Here is a 22,925-nt window from a genome sequence, read left to right as displayed (position 1 = left end):
GGTTTAAGACAAAGTATGACCCTGGGCAGGGCCGGTTTAAGACAAAGTGTGGCCCTGGGCAAAGTTAAAAGTGGGGCACCAAATGCTGAATTATTTTATCAATAATGCAGTCAATTCAGAAGGCGGCATGCAGAGAACTGATTTCTAGCGCGTCTAGGAATGTTGCAAGCCCCAAAGCATATGTTCCCCCTCTTACACAAAAAAAACCTATATACATATACAGTTATTAAATCATACCACAATACAAGATTAAATATTAACTGTATACTGTTACTGAATGCAACTCACTATTTATTAGAAGACCAATAATAATGCAATATAAGGTCCAAATAATACTGCCACACCATAACCACCTACTCAGGGGCGTAACTAGGAAAGACTGGGCCCCATAGCAAACTCTTGACTGGGCCCCACCAGGTGCCACACGCAGCCCCCCTTATAGATGGTGCCCCCTGTAGATTGTGCCATACAGCCCCCCTTTAGACAGCGCCATACAGCCCACCTGTAGACAGTGTCACACCCCACTTGTAGATAGCGCCCCCACCTCCCCTTGTAGATAGTGGCATACAGTCACCCTGTAGATAGAGCCATACAGCCCCCTGTAGATATCGCCTTAAAGCCCCCCTGTATATAGCGCCATACATCTCCCCCTGTATATTGTGCCACACAGCCCCCCACCCTTGTATATAGTGCCACACAGCTCCCCTTAGTAGATAGCACAACACAGCCCCCCCCCCTTAGTAGATAGTGCCACACACAGACCCTGTAGCTTGTGCCGCACACAGCCCCCTGTAGATAGAGCCACAGCCTTCCCCTTGTAAATAGTGCCATACAGCCCCCCTAGTAGATAGTGCCACACAGTACCCCTTAGTAGTGCCACACAGCCCCTTGAATATAGTGCCACACAGCTCTCCCATGTGTATAGTGCCACACAGCTCCCCCTTGTGTATAGTGCCACACAGCCCCCCTTGTATATAGTGCCACACAACCCCCCAAGTAGTACAAGGCAATGGCGCATTCAAGATAGTTGTATCAGCCAGGGTGATGTCAAACAAACATGGAAAGGTGGGTTTGGAGGCAAGACTATGTGGCTCTTCAGGATAGCAACACCGCCCCATGACCCTTTAATGAGTAATTAACATATAGTGTGAGCGGTTTTAAAAGTTTATTTTATAGATTTTGCTACATCTGAAGAAAACATGCATTTGAAAATATTGTCAATATGGTCATGTATTCAAGCGGTTCAAGGGGTTAAAACTACTAGACCGGTTCCCATTAAATATACAATGAACTGAAAACAATTCCATCTGCCCTGCAATTTTGTTATTAGAAATATATCCTATATAATTACAGCTCCCGAACTAAGCTCATACATATATACAGTACCACTACCAAGCTAAGCACATAAATACAGCACTAGAACCAAGCTCATACATATATATGGCTTGAGAACCAAGCTCAATACATATATACAGCACCAGAACAAACCTCAGTACATGAATACAGCACTAGAACCAAGCTCAGTACATATATACATTACCAGAACAAAGGTGTGTACATATATACAATACCAGAACCAAGATGAGTACATAAATACAACGCGCCAGAACAAAGCTCAGTACATATATACAGCACCAGAACCAAGCTTAGTACATATATAAATCCCCAGAACCAAGCTCAGTACATATATACAGCACCAGAACAAAGCTCAATACATAAATACAGCACCAGAACCTAGCTCAGTACAAAAAATACAGCACCAGAACCAAGCTCAATACATAAATACAGCCCCAGAACCAAGCTCAGTACATATATACAACACCAGAACAAAGTTCATACATATATAAAGCACCAGAACAAAGCTCAGTACTTAAATACAGCATCAGAACCCAGATCAGTGCATATATACAGCACCATAACTAAGCTCAGTACACATATACAGCCCCAGAACCAAGCTCAGTACATATATATATATATATATATATATATACACACAACACCAGAACAAATAAAGCTCAATTTAGTGCAACCTCTGCCGTATAGGTTTGTACGGTGTAAAACTACAGCTCCCGGCATGGCCCGAACAATGGTAAGGATATTCTGGGAAATGCTGTTTCACAAAAAAAAAAATTATGCCACCCATCATCTTGCTGCAGATCATACAGTAACTACAGTACTGGTTAGAGGCAGAATAAACATTTACATTAAGTGACTCACCGGTGACATCTCAGATTCTAGTTCTCTTTCTCTTTTCTTCTCCCTCTGGTCCAGACCTCTATAATGAATTTATCCCAGGCACGACCCATTTCTGCAGTTTTCCCCGCTCAGATGTCTTCAGCTTCTAACTTTTAAAACATTTCTGCACCTATAAACGAAGATAAAATTCTCAACACTTCTAAATATAATAGCGCCATACACTGCACCTCTAACTATAATAGCACCATACACTGTGTCCCTGATTATAATAGTACCATACACTGTGTCCCACACACACACACACACACACACACACACACACAGCGTGCCCAATGTAGATAGTGCCCCCATAGCCCCCTGTAGATAGTGACCCCCATAGAGCCTCTTTAGATAGTGCCCTGCATGGAAGCCACTGTAGCTAGTGCTCCACATACAGCACTCTGTAGATAGTGCCCACATATGGACTCCAGAGCTGAAAGGCAATAGTGCTAACCACTGAGCCATCGTGCTGCCCTACATATTGCTTCCCTTATAGATAGTGCTCCACATATAGCCCACCCCTGTAGACAGTGCCCTACATATAGCCCACCTCTGTAGATAGTGCCCCACATATAGCCACCCCTGTATATAGTGTCCCACATATAGCCCACCCAGGTAGACAGTGCCCTACATATAGCCCCCCTGAAGATAGAGCTCCACATCTAGCCCACCCCTGTATATAGTGTCCCACATATAGCCCACCCCTGTAGATAGAGCCCACACTGTAGATAATGCCACTCACAGTTTTAGTAGAAAAAAAAAATTGACATACTCACCCTGATCCCGGTCCCGCGCCGTCCGGTGGCAATGGAGATCTGCTGGAGCTGAACGACACAAGTGGTGCGTCGTTGAAAGGCGCTAATTGGCAGTGCAGAATGACTTGCCCCGGCAATCAGCGCCTTTCAACCACGGAAGCGGCACGTTGAAAGGCGCTGATTGGAGGGGCGAGACATTTTGCCCCGCCAATCAGCATCATTGTAGGGCACTGAATGGTTGGCACGGAGCGTACCCGGCCATTCAGTGCTAATGCATGTATTTGTACCTGCGTGCTATAGACGCAGGTACAATTACTGCAACAGGGGATGGCTGTCACTAGCACTGGGGCCCCCTCCAGTGCTAGCGATGCCACCGAGCATGAGGGGGCCTGTGCCGCCCAGCCCATAAATGCTAGAGGCTCGGCGGCGCGGGCCCCGTAGTAGTGACGCTACCACTGTAGCAGCCATAACGGCTGCTAGAGGCGCCACCGGGCATATGGGGGGGCGTATCGCAGGCGGCACGGGTCTCCTCATGCCGGGGGCCCTGTAGCAGGCACTACAGCAGTAGTTACACCACTGCACATAGTGACTGAAAAATACCCCCATGCTGTTACTGAATAATAACCACTATACAAAGACCAATAACATTACCATATAGTGACCATGTAGTGGTAAATGCCAGTTCTACACAAGAGCTCTGCAGACAATATAAGTGATTACAGCACATTTATATCCAGTGACTCACAGGTGATGTTTTCTCTGATTAGAGTCATTCGCTTTCCCTTTTTTCTCCATCTGGCCCAGACCACTGTGATGATTATTCCAGCCACTACTCATCTCTGCAGAATTTTACACATAGACATGTTGGTTTATCTCTTTTCCAGCACCCTCCCACCTATACAACATCCTCTAAACAAATCCGCAGTGATCCAGATGGTAATAATTATCCCCTAGTGCTTGACACAATAAAAGTGCCCCATCAGTAACATCACCCCTTTGTGCCCCAACACAGTAATAATGCTCCCTTTGTGCCCCTGTAAATAGTGCTAATGTAGGTAGTGCCAGTGTACCCTGTAGATAGCACCACACATTGCCCCCTGTAAATAGCGACACACACAGCCCCATGTAGATAGCGCCACACACAGCCCCCTTGTAGATAGTGCCACACACAGACCTGTTGTAGATAATGCCACACACAGGCCACTTTGTAGATAGTGCCACAAACAGCCCCCCTGTAGATAGTGCTACACATCCCCCTTCTTGTAGATAGTGACCCACAGCCCCCCTCTTGTAGATGGTGCCACACAGCCCCACAAAAAAATTGTACTCACCTAGTCCCATTCCCGAAATGAACAGAGCTGCTCTACAGTCGAGACAGGACCCTTGTGTAGTCCGGCCTGCGGAGGGATTCCGTCCTAACGTCTTATAGGCTGCAGGCCTAACATGGCCTGTAGCCTAGTGAATGGCAAAGCAGGGAGCTGCTCCGCCATAGTATTCCTTTACAATTAGATGTGCCAATTGCTAGCACCGGGTTCTCTTTATATCCAATATAGTACTTGAGAAATTATAAAATGTATGTCCTTCCTTTCAAACCAAGAAATATTTACCATTTTTTTCAGATTGGTCCAGAAAAAGGGGTTGTACAGCTAGCTACTTCTGCAGTGCTCAATGCAGTGTGGGACTTATGGGCCAAGAAAGAAAGGAAGGTATTTATACAATGTACATCATACTGCATCAATATTATCTTTAAAGTGCACCTCCAATTATAACTTGAGAAAGATAACCTGCTGCATGTAGTCGAATGTACTAATTTGTCTTTAGATGTATTCAAAAAATGAGTAATTCTTACGGTATTTGTGTCTGTGCTGCGCGGTCCAGCAGCGTTCTATAAAGCTTCAGCGAGGAATCTGTAGCAAGCAGGAAGCCACACTGTGCGGCTCCTTTTAAGCCTTGTTCACACAGTGCAGTTTTGGAGCAGATTTTTGCATTTTTTAAACCAATACAAGAATTGGATCCAGGAGAGGAGACCCTTTAAGGCCTTCCTGTATATATGTATTTAGTTTAGGTTCCATTCCTTGTTATAGCTTAAAAAAATACAAGCAAAATCTGAATCAAATCTGCACTGTGTGAACAAGGCCTTATAATTTAGATTTGATCATAATAAAATCTGTAAGTAGCAGCCATCAGCCTGCTTTTTGATTGTGTCCCAGCAGTAAGGCTGGGTTCACACGTGGCGGAATTGCACTTGAATTCCGCTGCGGACACTCTGCAGCGTTAATCCGCAGCGGAGCCGTTTCTCCATTGACTTCCACTTTAATTTAGAAGTGTTCGTTTAGACGTTGAGTAAAATTCCGCTGCGGAGCATAGGCTGCGGAGCGGAATTTGGTGTCCACAGCATGCTCTGTCTGTTGCGGAGCAGTGGCGGACTGGTTGCGGACTCATGGCGGAATTTCTCCATTGACTTCAATGGAGATTCTAAATTCCACAATGAAGTCCGCAGCTGTCATGCACATGTTATGTGTGCTGCGGATGCGTCTTGCTTTTTTGCCATGACATTTCTTCATTCTGGCTGGACCTATGTATTTCTAGGTCTACAGCCAGACTGAGGAAGTCAATGGGGCTCCCGGAATTACGGGAGCGTTGCTAGGAGACGTCAGTAAATAGTCACTGTCCAGGGTGCTGAAAGAGTTAAGCGATCGGCAGTAACTGTTTCTGCACCCTGGACAGTGACTACCGATCCCAATATACAGCAACCTGTAAAAAAATAGCAGTTCATACTTACCGAGAACTCCCTGCTTCTGTCTCCAGTCCGGCTTCCCAGGATGACGTTTCAGTCTTAGTGACGGCTGCAGCCAATCACAGGCTGCAGCGGTCACATGGACTGCCGCATCATCCAGGGAGGTAGGGCTGGATGCCGAAAGAGGGACGCGTCACCAAGACAACGGCCGGTAAGTATGAAAGTCGTTTACTTTCACTAGGGAAAGTGCTGTCCCTTCTCTCTATCCTGCACTGATAGAGAGAAGGGAAGCACTTTTCCCGCAGTCCGCAGCAGCTAGTCCGCATCAATTTACTGCACATTTTGGGCAGCCGTAATCCGCAACCCGGATTAGGTGCGGCATTGATGCGGACAGTTGCGGAGGAATTCCGCCACGTGGGGGCATGCCCTAACAGACTTTTTTCCATGCTGCATAGAATAAACACGGTACCAACTAACAAATAACATCACACAAAATAAAGGAATATTAATACTCCATTTTTAACTGGTTTACTACTGTATATAGCAAATATTAATTTAAGATGGAGCTTCATTTTAAATGTAAAGAAGGAAAGTATATTACGTCGTGTACATTTGCTGAAATGTAAATACTGTTCCATCATCCACAGGAAACAGTAGATATAAAATATTTTGTATTATTATAAGCTAGAAACATATTTACTATGTATTAATTTTGAGTTTGTTTTATTTTGTAGCCTCTCTGGAAGCTGTTAGTTGATATGGTAAGTTTGCACCTTTTTTCTAGTCAGTACTGTATGTATCCAAAGGCCAATAATTGTTACAATTCTTTCATTTCAGACTCACCTATAAAAAATCTAACTATCGAGCATCATTGACCTTGATCAATAATGTCATTGTAAAAATCATCGTCAGTGAGATCTATTCATGTAAATGCAGTTTGTAGTGATGTTTACATTTGCAATAGGCATTGCTGCTCACTGTATATACGACTCTTGTGAGAGCCATCACTATTCAATAATAATGCTCCTCATCTAGTCTGGATAAAAATCAAACAATCGGCGGTGAGGATTGTCCTCATAAAAAATCAGATCCTTGCAAACAACTTTTTAAACTACCCATCGTTCTGCGGTGGATTGAAATGTCATGGCATGTAAACGACCTTGAGCTTCAGGGTTTCTGATTTGGACGTCAAGTTAACCTTGATCTTTTAGTGATTGTTGAATAGTATGATTGTGATTGTTGAATAGTACATATGTTGTCACATAAAAAAAACAAAACCCTAAACTATAATAATAAAAGACGCTAATTCCTAATCTGTAATTTTCATCTTTCTACTCACATGCACTTCCGATACTGTAATCCTGCAAACGGGCCGTGCGCTGCATGCTGATGCATAGAGAGAACTCTTAATCTCGGCGATATAATGGAGACAGCACCTAGGACTCGTCATCAGCATGCAGTGTATTGCCCTTTTGCAGGCTTAGGGTCAATGCACAAGATGCATATTACGTGCGGTTTTGCTGCGCGTATTTGCGTGCGGCAAAACCGCAGCGTTATACAGTACCAGCGTAGTTAATGAGATTCCAGGAAATCTTATGTACACGCTCCGAAAAACGCATCAAACATAACAACCGCACCGAAAAACGCATCAAATTTCCCGCATATTGCTGTGGTTTTGGTGCATATTTTTTCTACAGCAAAATACGCAACGTGTGCATGTAGCCTTAGGGTAAGTTCACACGTAGCATAAATACTGCAGATTTTCTGCAATGTATTTTGTTGTGAAAAATCCGCAGCATAATACAGTAGCAGCAGAGTGGATTTGAACAAATCTCATCCCATGCTGTGTAAATGATGAACGGAACAACCGCTCAGGGATTTACCTGTGGTGCGTTTTTTTTCATCCGCAGCATGTCAATTGTACTTGCGTAATTGCTGCTTTTTTGTTTGCAGGTATTTCCCATTGAATTCAATGGGGGGGGGGGGGGGGATAAAACCTGCAACATATAGTAGATGTTGCGATTTTTGCGGTGGAAAAGCTGCGATTCTGCCGCAAAAACCGCAATTTAGAAAAAAAAGTTATATTATGCTTACCCAGAACTCTGTGCTCCTACATCCAGCCCGACCTCCAGGGTAAATATAAATTATTATTATTTTATTTTTTTAACGTGCAGTTTTCTGCAGCGGACATTCCGGACGAAAAACGGCACCACAATTCAATGCATTTTTTTGGCCGGAATTCCCTGTGAGGACCAGGGCGGACACGCTGCGTACTCTTACGCAGCGTATTCGCCCTGTGTGAACATAGCTTTATAGCCAGGGAATGCAAGGGAGTACAAACATAAAAATGACAGATTCGGATTCAGTGTCTTTTAAAGCTACACTACTGTTCAAAAGTTTGGGGTCACCCAGACAATTTAGTGTTTTCCATGAAAACTCACACTTATATTTATCAAATGAGTTGCAAAATGACTAGAAAATATAGTCAAGACATTGACAAGGTTAGAAATAATGATTTTTATTTGAAATAATAATTTTCTCCTTCAAACTTTGCTTTCGTCAAAGAATGCTCCATTTGCAGCAATTACAGCATTGCAGACCTTTGGCATTCTAGCTGTTAAATTGCTGAGGTAATCGGGAGTAATTTCACCCCATGCTTCCAGAAGCCCCTCCCACAAGTTGGATTGGCTTGATGGGCACTTCTTGCGTACCATACGGTCAAGCTGCTCCCACAACAGCTCTATGGGGTTGAGATCTGGTGACTGCGCTGGCCACTCCATTACAGATAGAATACCAGCTGCCTGCTTCTTCCCATAATAGTTCTTGCATAATTTGGAGGTGTGCTGTGGGTCATTGTCCTGTTGTAGAATGAAATTGGCTCCAATCAAGCGCTGTCCACAGGGTATGGCATGGTGTTGCAAAATGGAGTGATAGCCTTCCTTATTCAAAATCCCTTTTACCTTGTACAAATCTCCCACTTTACCAGCACCAAAGCAACCCCAGAACATCACATTACCTCCATCATGCTTGACAGATGGCGTCAGGCACTCTTCCAGCATCTTTTCAGTTGCTCTGCGTCTCACAAATGTTCTTCTGTGTGATCCAAACACCTCAAACTTCGATTCGTCTGTCCATAACACTTTTTTGCAATCTTCCTCTATCCAATGTCTGTGCGCTTTTGCCCATATTAATCTTTTCCTTTTATTAGCTAGTCTCAGATATGGCTTTTCTTTTTCTTTGCCACTCTGCCCTGAAGGCCGGCATCCCGGAGTCGCCTCTTCACTGTAGACGTTGACACTGGCGTTTTCCGGGTACTATTTAATGAAGCTGTCAGTTGAGGACCTGTGAGGCGTCTATTTCTCAAACTAGAGACTCTAATGTACTTGTCTTGTTGCCCAGTTGTGCAGCGGGGCCTCCCACTTCTCTTTCTACTCTGGTTAGAGCCTGTGTGTGCTGTCCTCTGAAGGAAGTAGTACACACCGTTGTAGGAAATCTTCAGTTTCTTGGCAATTTCTCGCATGGATTAGCCTTCTTTTCTAAGAACAAGAATAGACTGTCGAGTTTCACATGAAAGCTCTCTTTTTCTAGCCATTTTGAGAGTTTAATTGAACCCACAAATGTAATGCTCCAGATTCTCAACTAACTCAAAGGAAGGTCAGTTTTATAGCTCCTCTAAACAGCAAATCTGTTTACAGCGGTGCTAACATAATTGCACAAGGGTTTTCAAGTGATTTCTAATCATCCATTAGCAAACACAATGTACCATTAGAGAACTGGAGTGATGGTTGCTGGAAATGGGCCTCTATACACCTATGTAGATATTGCATTAAAAACCAGACGTTTGCAGCTAGAATAGTCATTTAGCACATTAACAATGTATAGAGTGTATTTCTGATTAATTTAATGTTATCTTCATTGAAAAAAACTATGCTTTTCTTTCAAAAATAAGGACATTTCTAAGTGACCCTAAACTTTTGAACAGTAGTGTATGTAAACTCTTTAAAAGGCATATTTATCTATTTTTTTTAAAGAGAACCTTTCACCAGCCCATACATGTGCAGCTGAGTGCACCATGTAATAGGCACTGCTGCACAAACCTTGTGTCACTTTAAACAATGTTTCTAGCCTCCCCTGTTATCTAGATAGCGGTGCTGTTATATTTGGTGGCCGATATCTAAATAACCCCCTGAACTGTCATTGGGGCGTTTCTTTTATCGTAAATGGCAGGGCGAGTAATACTTAAGGCCGTCTTACACCGGCCGATGCAGCGAGCGCCGATCAACGAGACATCGTTGATCGGGGCTCATTTGCTTCTGTCACACGGTGCTATCCATGGGGACGAGTAGTCATTACTCTGATCGCTCGTCCCCATCCATTATTATCATTTCGGCAGCCCGTCTCACTGTTTACACACCAAAATGTGCTGCTGATAACGATAATATTTTACTTTTTTAAAACGATACGATCAGCAGATGATCGAGCATTTGCTCGTTCATCTGCTGATCGGTCCCCTGTTTACACAGGGCAATTATCGGCAATGAGCCTTTCTATGAACTCTCGTCTGCCCGATAATCGTCCTCTGTAAAACCCCCTTTAGCGCTCTGACACTTTCCAATCAGCTACGGACAGTATCAGAGCGGCTTGTGCTGTGTAATCTCTCTCGCGAGATCAAACAGGCTTGTCGTCTTTGTCTGTCGAGAATTGAAGAGAGAATGAGAGAGTTCACGCCCCATTGACAGTTCAGGGGGTTATTTGCATATCGGGCGCCAAATATAACGGCACCAATATCTAAATAACGGAGGAGGCTAGAAACATAGTTTAAAGTGAAAAAAGGTTTGTGCAGCCCTGCTTATTACATGGTGCACTCAGCTGCACATGTATGGGCTGGTGAAAGGTTCCCTTTAATAAAAAGGTCGGTCAGTGTGATTGGTGCAAATTTATAAATAGTTTTTATTAAAAGTTATTTTTACTTTTTGAGATACAGCTGCTCTGTATTCTCTATACAGAGCAGCTGTATCGTTTGCTGAATCCTGTTCCCGTCAGATCCGCGGGACTGACGGGTTCAGTGTCAGCGTGTCCTGCATGTCTCTGACACACAGGATCCACCTGTAATCTATCACATCTAACTTCATAACTTAGATGTGATAGATTACAGGTACACGCAGGAACCGCTAACACTGGACCGACCAGGTGCGCGGGATTGCAGGATTCAGGTCATAGCGAACGATACAGCTGCTCTGTATTGAGAATACAGAGAAGTTGTATCTCAAAAAGTAAAAATAATTTTTAATAAAAATGATTTATAAAGTTGCACCAATCATACTGATCAACCTTTTTATTAAAAAAAAAAATGCCTTTCAAAGGTTTGCATAGCCTTTAAGCTATTAAATGATTTCTGTAGATGGGGGTGGAGGTTTGGAGGTGACAGTCTCTTTAAATTCTTTACTTATCAGTTTCAGTTTGACCTAAACATAGACTTTTTATTGCTTAATAAAAAAGGAAATATATTTAAGTTAATGCTAAATAGAAAACGCTACGGTAGAACTTCAGTAGAGACACTAGTACAATAATTTAAGATTTGTAGATTAGTACCGGGAACAGGTAATTTTTGAAGACTTTATTTTAATTTTTTACTAAAACAGTGTATTGTGCAACTTTTGTAATTTGTTATTATTAAAACTTATTTTTACTTTTTGAGATACAGCTTCTATTTATCCTAGATACATAGAAGTTGTATCCTGCGCTGAAACCTGAATCCGTCAGTTCAGCGGACTGACTGCTTCAGCGACAGCGGGTACATAACTTAGATGTGAGAGGACACGCTGGACTCGCTGTCATCGAAGCCAACAGTCCCGCTGAACTGACGGATTCAGGTTTCAGCGCAGGATACAGCTTCTATGTATCCAGGATACATAGAAACTGTATCTCAAAAAGTAAAAATAAGTTTTAATAAAAACAAACTACAACGTTACCACAAAACACTCCAGTTGCCAACCTGATTTTTTTCTTTTTCCAGTACAGTTTATACAAAAATCATGGACAGCCTACATTTTTTCAGACAAATCAGAAAACTATAATGAATCAAAGATAATAAATGTATATAACATAAAATACAGATATGAACACATTAGCAGCATGTGCTGTGACCTCTTACAATCCCGAAAATCTGTACAAGCTCCTCCAACTAGAGACGCATCAATCCTTTTTTTTTACGGACACTAGAAAAAAAAGTCCTATATTTATGAACTTCCAGGAATTTATGGACGGTAGGCAACCCTGATCACCACTGACACTGCTAAACTCCTAATCCAGGCCTCATCATATCTCACTTAGATTACTGTAACTCACTACTAATTGTCATTTCAATCAACAAACTGGCTCAACTTCAGTTCATCGTGAAAGCAGCAGCCAGATTGATTTCTTTGTCTAGCAGTTATTTTAACACCTCTGTCACACGTTACACTGGTTAGGCGTCGTTCACATCTGCGCCAGGGTCCCGTTCCGACATTCCGTCGGAACAAGACCCTGACTGACACAAATGGATTCCGTTTCCCTCACCATTGATTTCAGTCGTAGTCGACTACGCTATTGATTCCGTCGAAACGACGGAACCCTTGCACAACGGAGACAAACTGAAACTATTGGCACCGGATTCGTCTCCATTGAAATGAATTGTAATGGAAACGGAAACCTATGGTTTCCATTTGTGTCTGTAATAAGGGCTCCGTTCCGACGGAAAGCTCAGACGGAATGCAGCCCTAGCGCAGATGTGAACGAAGCCTTACCTGTTTCTTGTAGGCAACATTCAGTCTAGTCTACAAAATTCTCCACAATGCTGCACATCATACATCTCTGCTCTCATCTTCATCTATGAACCCACTAGTGCTCTTTGCTCAGTCAATGACCGACGACACTCACCCTCCTTTACTACATCCCCTTACTCCAATTTGTAGGACTTCTCCCGTGCTGCACCCATTCTGTGGATTGCACTGCCTTGGCTAATCAGACTCCTAACACTACTAGTTGTAAGCATGTCTTGCCTTGAAAACTTATTTCTTCAAGGAGGTTACATAACCATAGTCCATCGCCTGTACACAGCCTGACCTGGTCACTGATATTTCCACTACACCCTGTTTTCACTCTGCATATTATATCCATGTTGGCTCAGACATTGGAGGGCAGATGGATCTATGGGGCTTCATATATATTTTCCTTGCCAACAGAAGGGCCTGGTCCCCTGGCCAAAATTAGCACCTTGCACTTATTACGTCACTCCTCACATTCCATTTAGATTGTAAGCTTTTATGGGCAATGACCACTATCCTTTTGCCCCATTGTTTGTTCATTTGTGTTGATTACTTGCTTTTTTGTTACATGCCCAATAGTAAAGCTCTGTGAAATATGTTGGCACCATATCGATAAAGATTATTATTGTAGTGGAGATACTTTAAATAACACATCAATCCGTGACCACCAATTTTAGCTTAAGAAAAGATTAAAAGAATATCCGATTCTGCAATGTAAGGAAATATTGCAGACTTCTGCACGTAACACCATGATCTTACAGGAATTGTACTGTGCCCTTTGGTGGCAGCAGTTCCATATATGAGTTACAATCAGTAAAACTCTGACCTCTTAATTTTACAAAATTATCACCTAAAGGTTACATTAAAATCACAACATGACAACTGTAGAATACTTGATTTACTAATGCTACCATTGTATGATATAACGAACATTCAGACAGAGGGACTGTCTGACCAGTGACCAGTCCTGGGTTGATCTGCGTGTGGTAGCAATAACCAGTCTGTTAGTAGGTGTAAAACCTGCTAAGGAATAAACTATTGAGCAGCTTTCATGCTATTTTGTTACAGCCATTCTATGAGCACTTCTGTTCAGAAGAATTCTCAGAGAAATAATGCAAGTTAAATGTAATAGCATTGAATATTATATGATAATTTGTATGGGACACCTTGCCACAGTATTTGTGAACTGTTCACCAAAGTTTTAAATGCACTTGAGGATTGGCATTGGTGGAGTATGGGTACGCTAGCGATAGTGTTCTAGGGTACTTGGGACAAGCACATACTCTATGTGTAAAAGGAAAGATTCTTGACGTAATTTTAATCAAATTACTTATAGTAACATACAGGAAAGCTTTATTATGCCAATTTTCTTTACGTGCAGTGAGCTTTATTTATTCACCATTGCTTAAATAGCAGCCACATATTCCGCATCCATGTGCGCAAATCGTCACCATTCACATCAGTCCCTGTCCCCAATGGGGCTCACAATCTATCTAACCTTTCTCAACCACACACTTGCACATTTGGGGCGATTTCAAAACATGCCAATTGACCCATCAGTATGGCCCTATGCACACGACTGTAAAAAATCTCCGTAATTGCTAACTGTAATACCATCCGCAATTACGGACCCGCCTGGTTCTATTGGCCGCGTACACCTTTCCCTATCGCTATGGATAGGTGTCCGTGCCGAGTATTATGGAGCATGTCTTACATTTCGTTTTTTTACGGGCCGTGCTCCCATACTTTGTATAGGAGCATGGCCCGAAAATGTTGCCCGAGGCCTGCAGCTGCAGGCCATGCATTGCAATCGCGGGCCGTGATTAGGGGCACGGCCGTGTGCATGAGGCCTATATTATTGGACTGTGGAAGGAAACCGGAGGAAACTCACGCAAACATGTAGAACCTACAAACTCCTACAAACATGATACCCTTGGTCGCATTCGAACCAAGGACTCATTGCTGCAGGGTGATAGTGCTAGCCACTGCACCACCATGCTGCCCACTGAACTTCATTATTTGCAACAACTTTCAAGTCCTATAAAGTAGTCCTTTCCTATAAAAATACTGTATACAAAATACTTTGCACATAATTTAGGCCATGTTAATTCTGTGCAGTATTTTAAGGCCAGTAAGCCATATCTGATGCATTATTTTTTCCTTCAATCAGGAACAAAATACAATGGTAATTTTAACAAGAAAGAGTAGCACCTACTGGGTACTCTGCATGTGGTTCTGGCATTTTACCACTGTCCTTTTCCTCCTTTTGGACAATGTTAACAGTTTCATCAATGCAACTACATTTGATACACGAATAAATTAATTACAACAATCAATTAATTCACAATTTAGTCATAGCATTAGAAAATGAAGTGCTATATTCAGGACAAGGTTATTTTGTACTCAGTAGAAGGGATCATGTTGGAAAGCTTGGTATTTTGTGTGGGCTAATTTAGAAAAAAACAAACTACAGCCTATGAATAAAGCGGACATCGGAGAATTGAGCTGTTACTATACCATTACAATGTAGCCATAATATGAATGGTTAGTTTGCTGGAAATAAAGCAATGTATTCATTCCCTTTAATTGGATGCTAATGGTGTCATTTATAATCCATTCTTCTTGGCAGACTCCAGAACAGTTGGTGTCTTGTATTGATTTTAGATATATAACGGATGTATTGACTGAAGCACAAGCACTTGGTAAGCCTCATTCTTATACATGAAATAAAAGCATTACCCTTTGCCTTCTGAGTTATAAAATTGCAAATTAAACTCTTACAGAAATTCTTCAGAATGGAAAACAAAGACAAGAAATAAGAGGTAAAAAAATATAATTAAATCGAGCAATCTCTACTTCACCCGTGTTTTTTAAACCCCGATCCTCTATACTTTGGCCACATCCAGCTGTTTAGTGGATACAATTTCCTTGTTTCGGTTATATCCCTGACAACTGTGTCCTATGGGGCTGCATTTTTCCTTTAACCACAAATACGTCATTGACACATCTATGTACGACTGTTTCCTATGGGGACAAATAAATTGTCCAGTGGTTCTAAGACCATATTTGCTTATTTTTCTACATACATAAGGCGATTTGTACATCTCAGTATATTCTATGTGTATATTTAATGTGCTGCAGAATAATACAATGGTACAATCATTTCTAAATCATAACCAATCTAAGGAACGCATGTTCTCTGTGTAATGGCAGAAAGTTGTGCTTTATATATCTGTAGAGGAACAATTGTCGAAGAGTGGATACCCAGCATACACTACATCTTGTGCCTGGCTTGGCTACACAGACCAACAGCTGCAAAAGGTTTGGGTGAACCTCATGTTATTACTTAGTGATCATGGGAACATTAGTCTTTTACTTACTACTTTTTTAACTATTTTTGCTATCTCTCTGTTGTAGCTATGTGCTGATGCATTAAAGGAAGGCTGGACAAGGTGAGTATCTACATGGTATGGAACATACTTCCGTCTCCTATAACATCACCATAAGTGAAGGGTCAATAACTGTCCTGCAGCATATCTCCTGGTTATAGTTGGAATATGTATAAGATGATGATTAGTTGTTTGCTAGACAGTAGTCTGGCTTTGTGGTCTAGACGGTCCAATATAACAGCAGTCTGGCTGTGACTTCTGCCCTCATAATTCAGATGCAGGAAGCGTTTGTCATATTGTGAAAGAGATTATCCGGGATTTTTTTTTAATTAGCAACAGGGCAATGGATGGTGTAAAATTATAAATTGGCAGATACTCACCCCCCTATAATGAGCTCGGCGCAAGTGCTAACACCCCGTACTCTACCTCTCCGGTCCAGGAAGCTCACATGCCGTTAATTAGCCTCAGCGTTGATGCTGCCATGAACGGCAGATGAAAGGGGGCTTTACCATAAACAAAATGGATCACCTATCCACAGGATAGGTGAGAAATGTCTGATCGCTGGAGTTCCGAACACAGGGACCCCCAGCAATAACGAGAGCGCGAGTCCCATGTGTCAATGGAGTGGTAGCGCGCATGCGTAGCCTCTGCTCTATTTACTGCCTATACGACTGACGGAGAAGGCCAAATACAGCGCTCAGGGTCCCGTCAGTCCCACAGGTAGTGATTGAATTAGTGGCCACGCATGCACACTATCGCTCCATTCACACAAGGGACTCAGGGACCCTCATTTCTCGTGATCCCTGGGGATCCCAGTGGTTAGACCTCAGCAATCAGACATTTATCACCTATCTTTAAAGTCAACTGCGCTATAGATTCCATCAAAAAAACTGAACCCTTTCACAACGGTGACAAATGGAAACCATTAGCAAAGCATCAGTCACCACTGAGATCAATGGTGATGCAAATGGAAGCTAAGGTTTCCGTTTGCCTTTCCGTTGAGGGGTTCCCCCGATGGAAAGCTCCGACGGAACCCCTCAACGGAAAAACAATGCTGATGTGAACAGGCCCTTAGCATTTTGTTGTGTATCTTGTGGCACATATCTAAGTGCTTTCTTATTATTTTCTAGGAATTTTCTAACATATTCTGATGGGTATACTCAAAATAAACCTACATGTCGTTACAGCTTGTTCAATACCTTTTTTATTGTGTGAAGATTACAAATGTATGACCGAAATGTGATGAGAATATTTATTCATATGTGATTACAATAAATGTATGTGCCTGTCATTTACGCTCAGCATTATTTGCCAGGATTATGTAATATTACCAATGTAATACAGATAATTGTTTTCATTTTTACTACAATTTATAAGAACAGCAAATATCTTATGTGTTAAACATGCTAAATTGATCTTCAATAGCATGGACCTGCCCCCTGGGTCTGTTTACTATTATGTATGAGCTTAAATTCATGCATATATGTAGGTTTCCAGCTATATTTACTTTTGTATGCATTCCCAGATTTAAAGTAAAAGTTGGCGCTGATTTACAAGATGACAAGCGAAGATGCAAACTTATCCGAAACATGATTGGGCCTGACAATAAGTTGGTATGAACAAGTGGTTGTCTCTTAAAGGACTAAGGGTCCTTTCACACTGGCCAATATGGGCCGTAAAAACGAGCGTTTGCTGTCCATCGGCTGATCGTTGCCGTGTTTACACAGGGCAATGATCGGGAATAAGCGTTCAAATGAACGCTTGTTTGCCTGATCATAGGCCCGTGTGAATGGGCCTTAAGTTCCAAGAATTGTTTTGATATGCTGTAAATATATTTCCAGTCGGGCATAGAGTGCCCCGTGCAAGAACTGTGAATGGGACAATGGTTTTCCAGCACCTGACTAGATACCTACCTCATGGCCTCCCACGCAGCTGAGCATTATTGGTGACAGTAAGAGACAGGTGGAGGAGGATACCTCTTTTTTAGTTTCAAGCTTTATCTTGCATTATACTGTACAGTAATATTTAACTGCGAACTTGCATCTGCTCTGTATGAACTTCTTAGCCTTCGTTCACATCTGCGTCGGGGTTCGACTACGCTATTGATTCCGCCAAAAAAACTGAAACCTTACGGAATGGAGACAAACGGAAACCATGACCAATGGAAGCGTTGCTATTGAAATCAATGGTAATGCAAACGGAAAACTATGGTTTCCATTCATGGGTTCCCCTGACGGAAAGGTCTGACGGAACCCAAGAACGGAACACTAAAGCAGATGTGAACGAAGCCTTAAACATGCCTATACATAGTGGTCACCTTTCCTCTTGACCGATACCCAAAGGTGATGGGTCCCTTTGAAGCTGAACATGGTGCACAAGCAATATGTCCACACACATATATAATACCCATACCAGCCTTTTACAATCAGCATCCATATAGAAACATAGCATTTAAGAAGAAAATGCCTTTAAATGTCCTTATTGCCTTTTCCCTCATATTGTCTAATTTATTACCCTACTCCGACATAATTTCTAAGGAGCCCCATACACAAGCGTGATCAGTCCGTGATTTACGGTCTGTATGTCGGTCGCATCTCCCGGACCGAACACACTACAGGGAGCCGGGCTCCTAGCATCATAGTTATCTATGACGCTAGTTGTCACTGCCTCTCTGCGGGACAACCGTCCCGTACTGAAAACATGATTACAGTACGGGACAGTTGTCCCGCAGCGAGGCAGTGACACCTAGCGTCATAGATAACTTTGATGCTAGGAGACTGGCTCCCGGAAATGCGGCCGACATACAGACCGTATAAAACGGACTGAACACACTCGTGTGAATCCGGCTTAAGAGGGAGCCACACTACAATTAGGAAATTGCATCGTTTATGATCCAGACCTGAAGTCCCGCTTGTTCAGTATAAGTGTCTGCTGTTGGAAGGAACTAGTCTTTGATGGGTGACAGTCAATTTATTTATACATCCGTTTATTTTCCAGATAATGAATGCTGTCTAGGGCAGTAATACAGGATCAGCTGTGACTATCATGGAAAATGTTATTTCCCACTTGGTGTTTTTTTTTCAATTTAAAATCTCAGATGCATAGTGGGAAATCGCTAAAGGAACTAGGTGTAGAACAGTGACAGATTGGGGTAGGGGAACAGGGATTTAAAAGGTAACTAAACGTTCAAAAAACGTTTGACATGTCATAGTGACATTGCAGAAGTTTTGATTGGTGTGGGTCTGAGCACTGAGACCCCACCGATTACTAAAACGAAGCGACAGAAGTGCTCGGGTGAGCGCTGTGCTGCTTAGTTTCTGAACGGCTTTTCTCAGAGCGGTGTATGGGCTCAATAGAAAGTCTAAGAGTCCGTTTACCACTTTCTGAGGAAAGCCGATCAGAAGCCTAGAGGCATATCACTCACCTGAGAGCTTCTGCTGCTTCATTTTAGCGATCGGTTGGGGTCTCAGTTCTTGGACCCACACTGATCAAAACTTCTGACATGTCACTATAAAATGTAAAAAGTTTAGTTACCCTTTAATTGTATCCGCATCTTAAGGACTCGCAATTATATTCTGGGGTACAGTGTGTGGCATTGGTTTTTTTTATTGTGTTTTTTATTTTAATCCCTATAAGGTGGTAATATTAGGTCATGGTGTGGACGTATTATTTGGTCACTGTGGATTATTTGGACAATGATGGATTATAATTTATATCGTGACATTTTTTTTTTAAAGTTATTATTTTTACTCTCTTCAAGATGCTTGATGCAAACCAGAGGTGGGATGTCAATGAAGCTATTTCCTGGGTAAAAGAATTAGCTGAGTTCAACCCCCTATGGATTGAGGAGCCTACATCACCCGATGATATACTTGGCCATGGAACAATTTCCAAGGTAAACAGTGATGATCGCTAAACTGTATTCCCCATCTCAATGAATTCAGATAGTGCTATAAATATAAAGGATACTATGTATCCATGTATTAGTAACTTATTATTAAATAATGTAACTTATGCCTAGCATTATGCATTGCAATGTTACTAAATAAGCTTAAATGTTTAACTCAAATAGGTCATAAGATGACAAGCCAGGCCGATGAATGAGGATGCAGCCTGGTGATTCTTACCTAAAACTATAGCAACAACCCCCTTTTTGTTGCCCTTGATGTCTATCTCTAGTGTTGGGCTGTGACTACAACATCCAGCATGGTGCATCACCATCGTTAGTCCAGGCCACTATATCGATCAGTTCTGAGCAGTTTACTGCAGTTCATATGCTGAAACTATATAGTCAGCTAAATGTTGGATGTGTACTTGTAGCTCTAAAAATATGTTTCTAGAAAAATATACAGCTTGAGGAATGACAAATTACATGGAAATATAAAAATAATGCATCATAGTAGATGTAAACTAGGCAAGGTCTTCATTGTCACCAAGGAATCAAACACACTAAGTTACCTCATTACTTTGTGTATGTTTTATGTATGTTGGCAGAATAATTCTGTGGTCAATATAACTGCACATGATTCAAGGTGATGTTTCTTATTCAGGCATTAGAACCACTGGGAATTGGAGTTGCTACAGGAGAGCAAGTGAGTTTTAATGTTTCTTGATTTGCGTCTACCGTACATACTGATGGGGCTACCACGTGACAGCTGCAGATACCTAAAAATGTATATAGATTATGAGGTTACAGACATGGGAGAGTTGAACAGCTGCAGCCTTAGTGACCCTTGATCAGAGGGACCAGATTGAAGTCAGACAAACGGGAGTCTCTTCTAGTTCTTGAACTAATTGAGAGCATTGCTAGCATGGTGGATTGACAAGTCTATCATAAAATACATATTTTCAAAGCACTTGTAAATACACTGTATATTGTCTGATTCTTATACATCCTCTAATTCTCAAAATGTTGCTATTGTTAGGGTATGTTCACACGGCCTATTTACGGACGTAAATCGGGCGTTTTTGACCCGAATTACGCCCGAAAATAGCGCCTCCATAGCGCTGACAAACATCTGCCCATTGAAAGCAATGGGCAGACGTTTGTCTGTTCACACGAGGCGTATATTTACGCGCCGCTGTCAAATGACGGCGCGTAAATAGACGCCCGCGTCAAAGAAGTGACCTGTCACTTCTTTGGCCGTAATTGGAGCCGTTATTCATTCACTCCAATGAATAGCAGCGCCAATTACGGCCGTAATTGACGCGGCGTTCAAGCGCCTGCACATGCCGGTACGGCTGAAATTACGGGGATGTTTTCAGGCTGAAACATCCCCGAAATTTCAGCCGTAACGGACGCCCTCGTGTGAACATACCCTTACTGAAATGGGTTGTCTGCTTCGGACTATCTCTTTTTGTTAGAAGGATCACCCAATGTTAAGCTGATCTCATGGTGTTCTGCTGCTAGGACCCCATCAATCAGCTGTAATCTGTTGTGGAAGCCTGCAGCATGTGTTCAAATCCCCTGCAGCACCACCAAAGGGGAAATTAAGCATTACACAGCGGCCAATGGAATCAATGGGCTGCCAGTGTCTGCGTGCTGGGTCCTCCAGAACAAGTAACGCTCTATGTAGCCGCTCTACACTCTGGTTCATAAATAGTGCTGTTTTTTGTTTTTTTTACAGAATCAGCACAATCGACTGCGATATTGATTCCGTCAAAAAAATGGAACCCTTATGGAACGGAGACAAACAGAAACCATTAGCAATGGAAGCATTACCATTGGAATCAATGGTAATGCTAACGGAAAGCTGTGGTTTCCATTTGCCTTTCCGTTGATGGGTTCCCCTGATGGAAAGGTCTGACGGAACCCATCAACGGAACCTAACGCTGATGTGAACACATCCTTACCTGTTTTTACTATAACTATCATTTATCCATAGTAAGCCTCTGCATTGAATTATTTTTTTTCCATAGTGCCACAACAGAGTAATGTTTAAACAGTTCCTACAAGCCCACGCCCTCCAGTATCTCCAGATTGACAGCTGCAGATTGGGAAGTGTGAATGAAAACCTCTCTGTTCTGCTTATGGCCAAGAAATTCAATAGTAAGACTAGAATTATAATCCAGCAGAGTATACACAACTGCTACAGAAATCATAACACTAAATGTCTAGTTCTGATATAAATACAAGTTTACATATATATATATATATATATATATATATATATATATATATATATATATATATATATATATATATATATATTTTTTTTTTTTTTTTTAAATAAATATATATATATATATATATATATATATATATATATATATATATATATAGATAGATAGATAGATTTATTACCACTGTCTGCTTTTGTACTGTCATGGTGGACATATATAGTTTTCTATTTTTTTAAAAAATCACTATAGGTTCAAATTTCTATGCGGATCTTAAAGAGGACCTGTCACTAGGTCATATAATTTTAACTGGTTGACTGACCTGAATCGTTGTCTCCCTGATTCCAGCATTTCGGGTTTTTTTCCTGGACACCGTGTTTCAGAGATGTGGCCCACTGTTGTGTTGGCTCCCTATATGTTATTTTGCTGTAGTTAGCCAACGGGGTGGAGCTAGCTTGAGGCAGCTTGAGGGTAGTTCACGCCCTGTTAGCTAACTTCAGCAAATTGGCATATAGGGAGCCAACACAAGAGTGGGCCACATCTGAGGGGGTCCAGGAAAAAAAAAACGCACTGGAATCTGGGAGACAGCGCTATTTAGGTCAGTAAACCAGTTGAACTTATACGATCTAGTGACATGTCCTCAGTAAACATTTCTGTCATATACTGTGGTAAGCGCAGATCTTATTTTGGGGACCCACACCTATCGGGGGAACAGGGGTTCCATGGCCAATTCCCAGCGGCCGATTAACCTATAGAATTTAATGAAGAGTTGGCCGCACACCATTGAAATCTATGGCAGTTACGGAAAGAAAATCTAAATAACTATTGAATACCAAGAGCCATATATAAATCTTTCTTCTGTAAACTTCTCTATTTGTTTAGG

At 41.9% G+C, this 22,925-nt stretch overlaps 1 protein-coding gene across 1 annotated transcript in view; it reads left to right on the top strand.

Annotated features, from left to right (window-relative positions):
- ENOSF1 (enolase superfamily member 1) overlaps nt 1-22,925 on the top strand; it is a 64,284-nt gene that overhangs the window by 29,223 nt on the left and 12,136 nt on the right. The window contains exons 4-13 of the mRNA XM_075826370.1: nt 4,610-4,696; nt 6,462-6,488; nt 15,163-15,235; nt 15,317-15,355; nt 15,772-15,854; nt 15,951-15,985; nt 17,448-17,535; nt 19,683-19,817; nt 20,473-20,514; nt 21,842-21,971. Of these exons, the coding sequence (XP_075682485.1) occupies nt 4,610-4,696; nt 6,462-6,488; nt 15,163-15,235; nt 15,317-15,355; nt 15,772-15,854; nt 15,951-15,985; nt 17,448-17,535; nt 19,683-19,817; nt 20,473-20,514; nt 21,842-21,971 (739 nt within the window). The remainder of the gene's footprint in view (nt 1-4,609; nt 4,697-6,461; nt 6,489-15,162; nt 15,236-15,316; nt 15,356-15,771; nt 15,855-15,950; nt 15,986-17,447; nt 17,536-19,682; nt 19,818-20,472; nt 20,515-21,841; nt 21,972-22,925) is intronic.

This window comes from Rhinoderma darwinii, chromosome 5 (assembly GCF_050947455.1).
Source record: "Rhinoderma darwinii isolate aRhiDar2 chromosome 5, aRhiDar2.hap1, whole genome shotgun sequence".
Taxonomy (NCBI): Eukaryota; Metazoa; Chordata; class Amphibia; order Anura; family Rhinodermatidae; genus Rhinoderma; species Rhinoderma darwinii.
The sequence above is the reverse complement of the archived record's forward strand: the minus strand, read 5'-3'. Positions and strand labels throughout refer to the sequence as shown.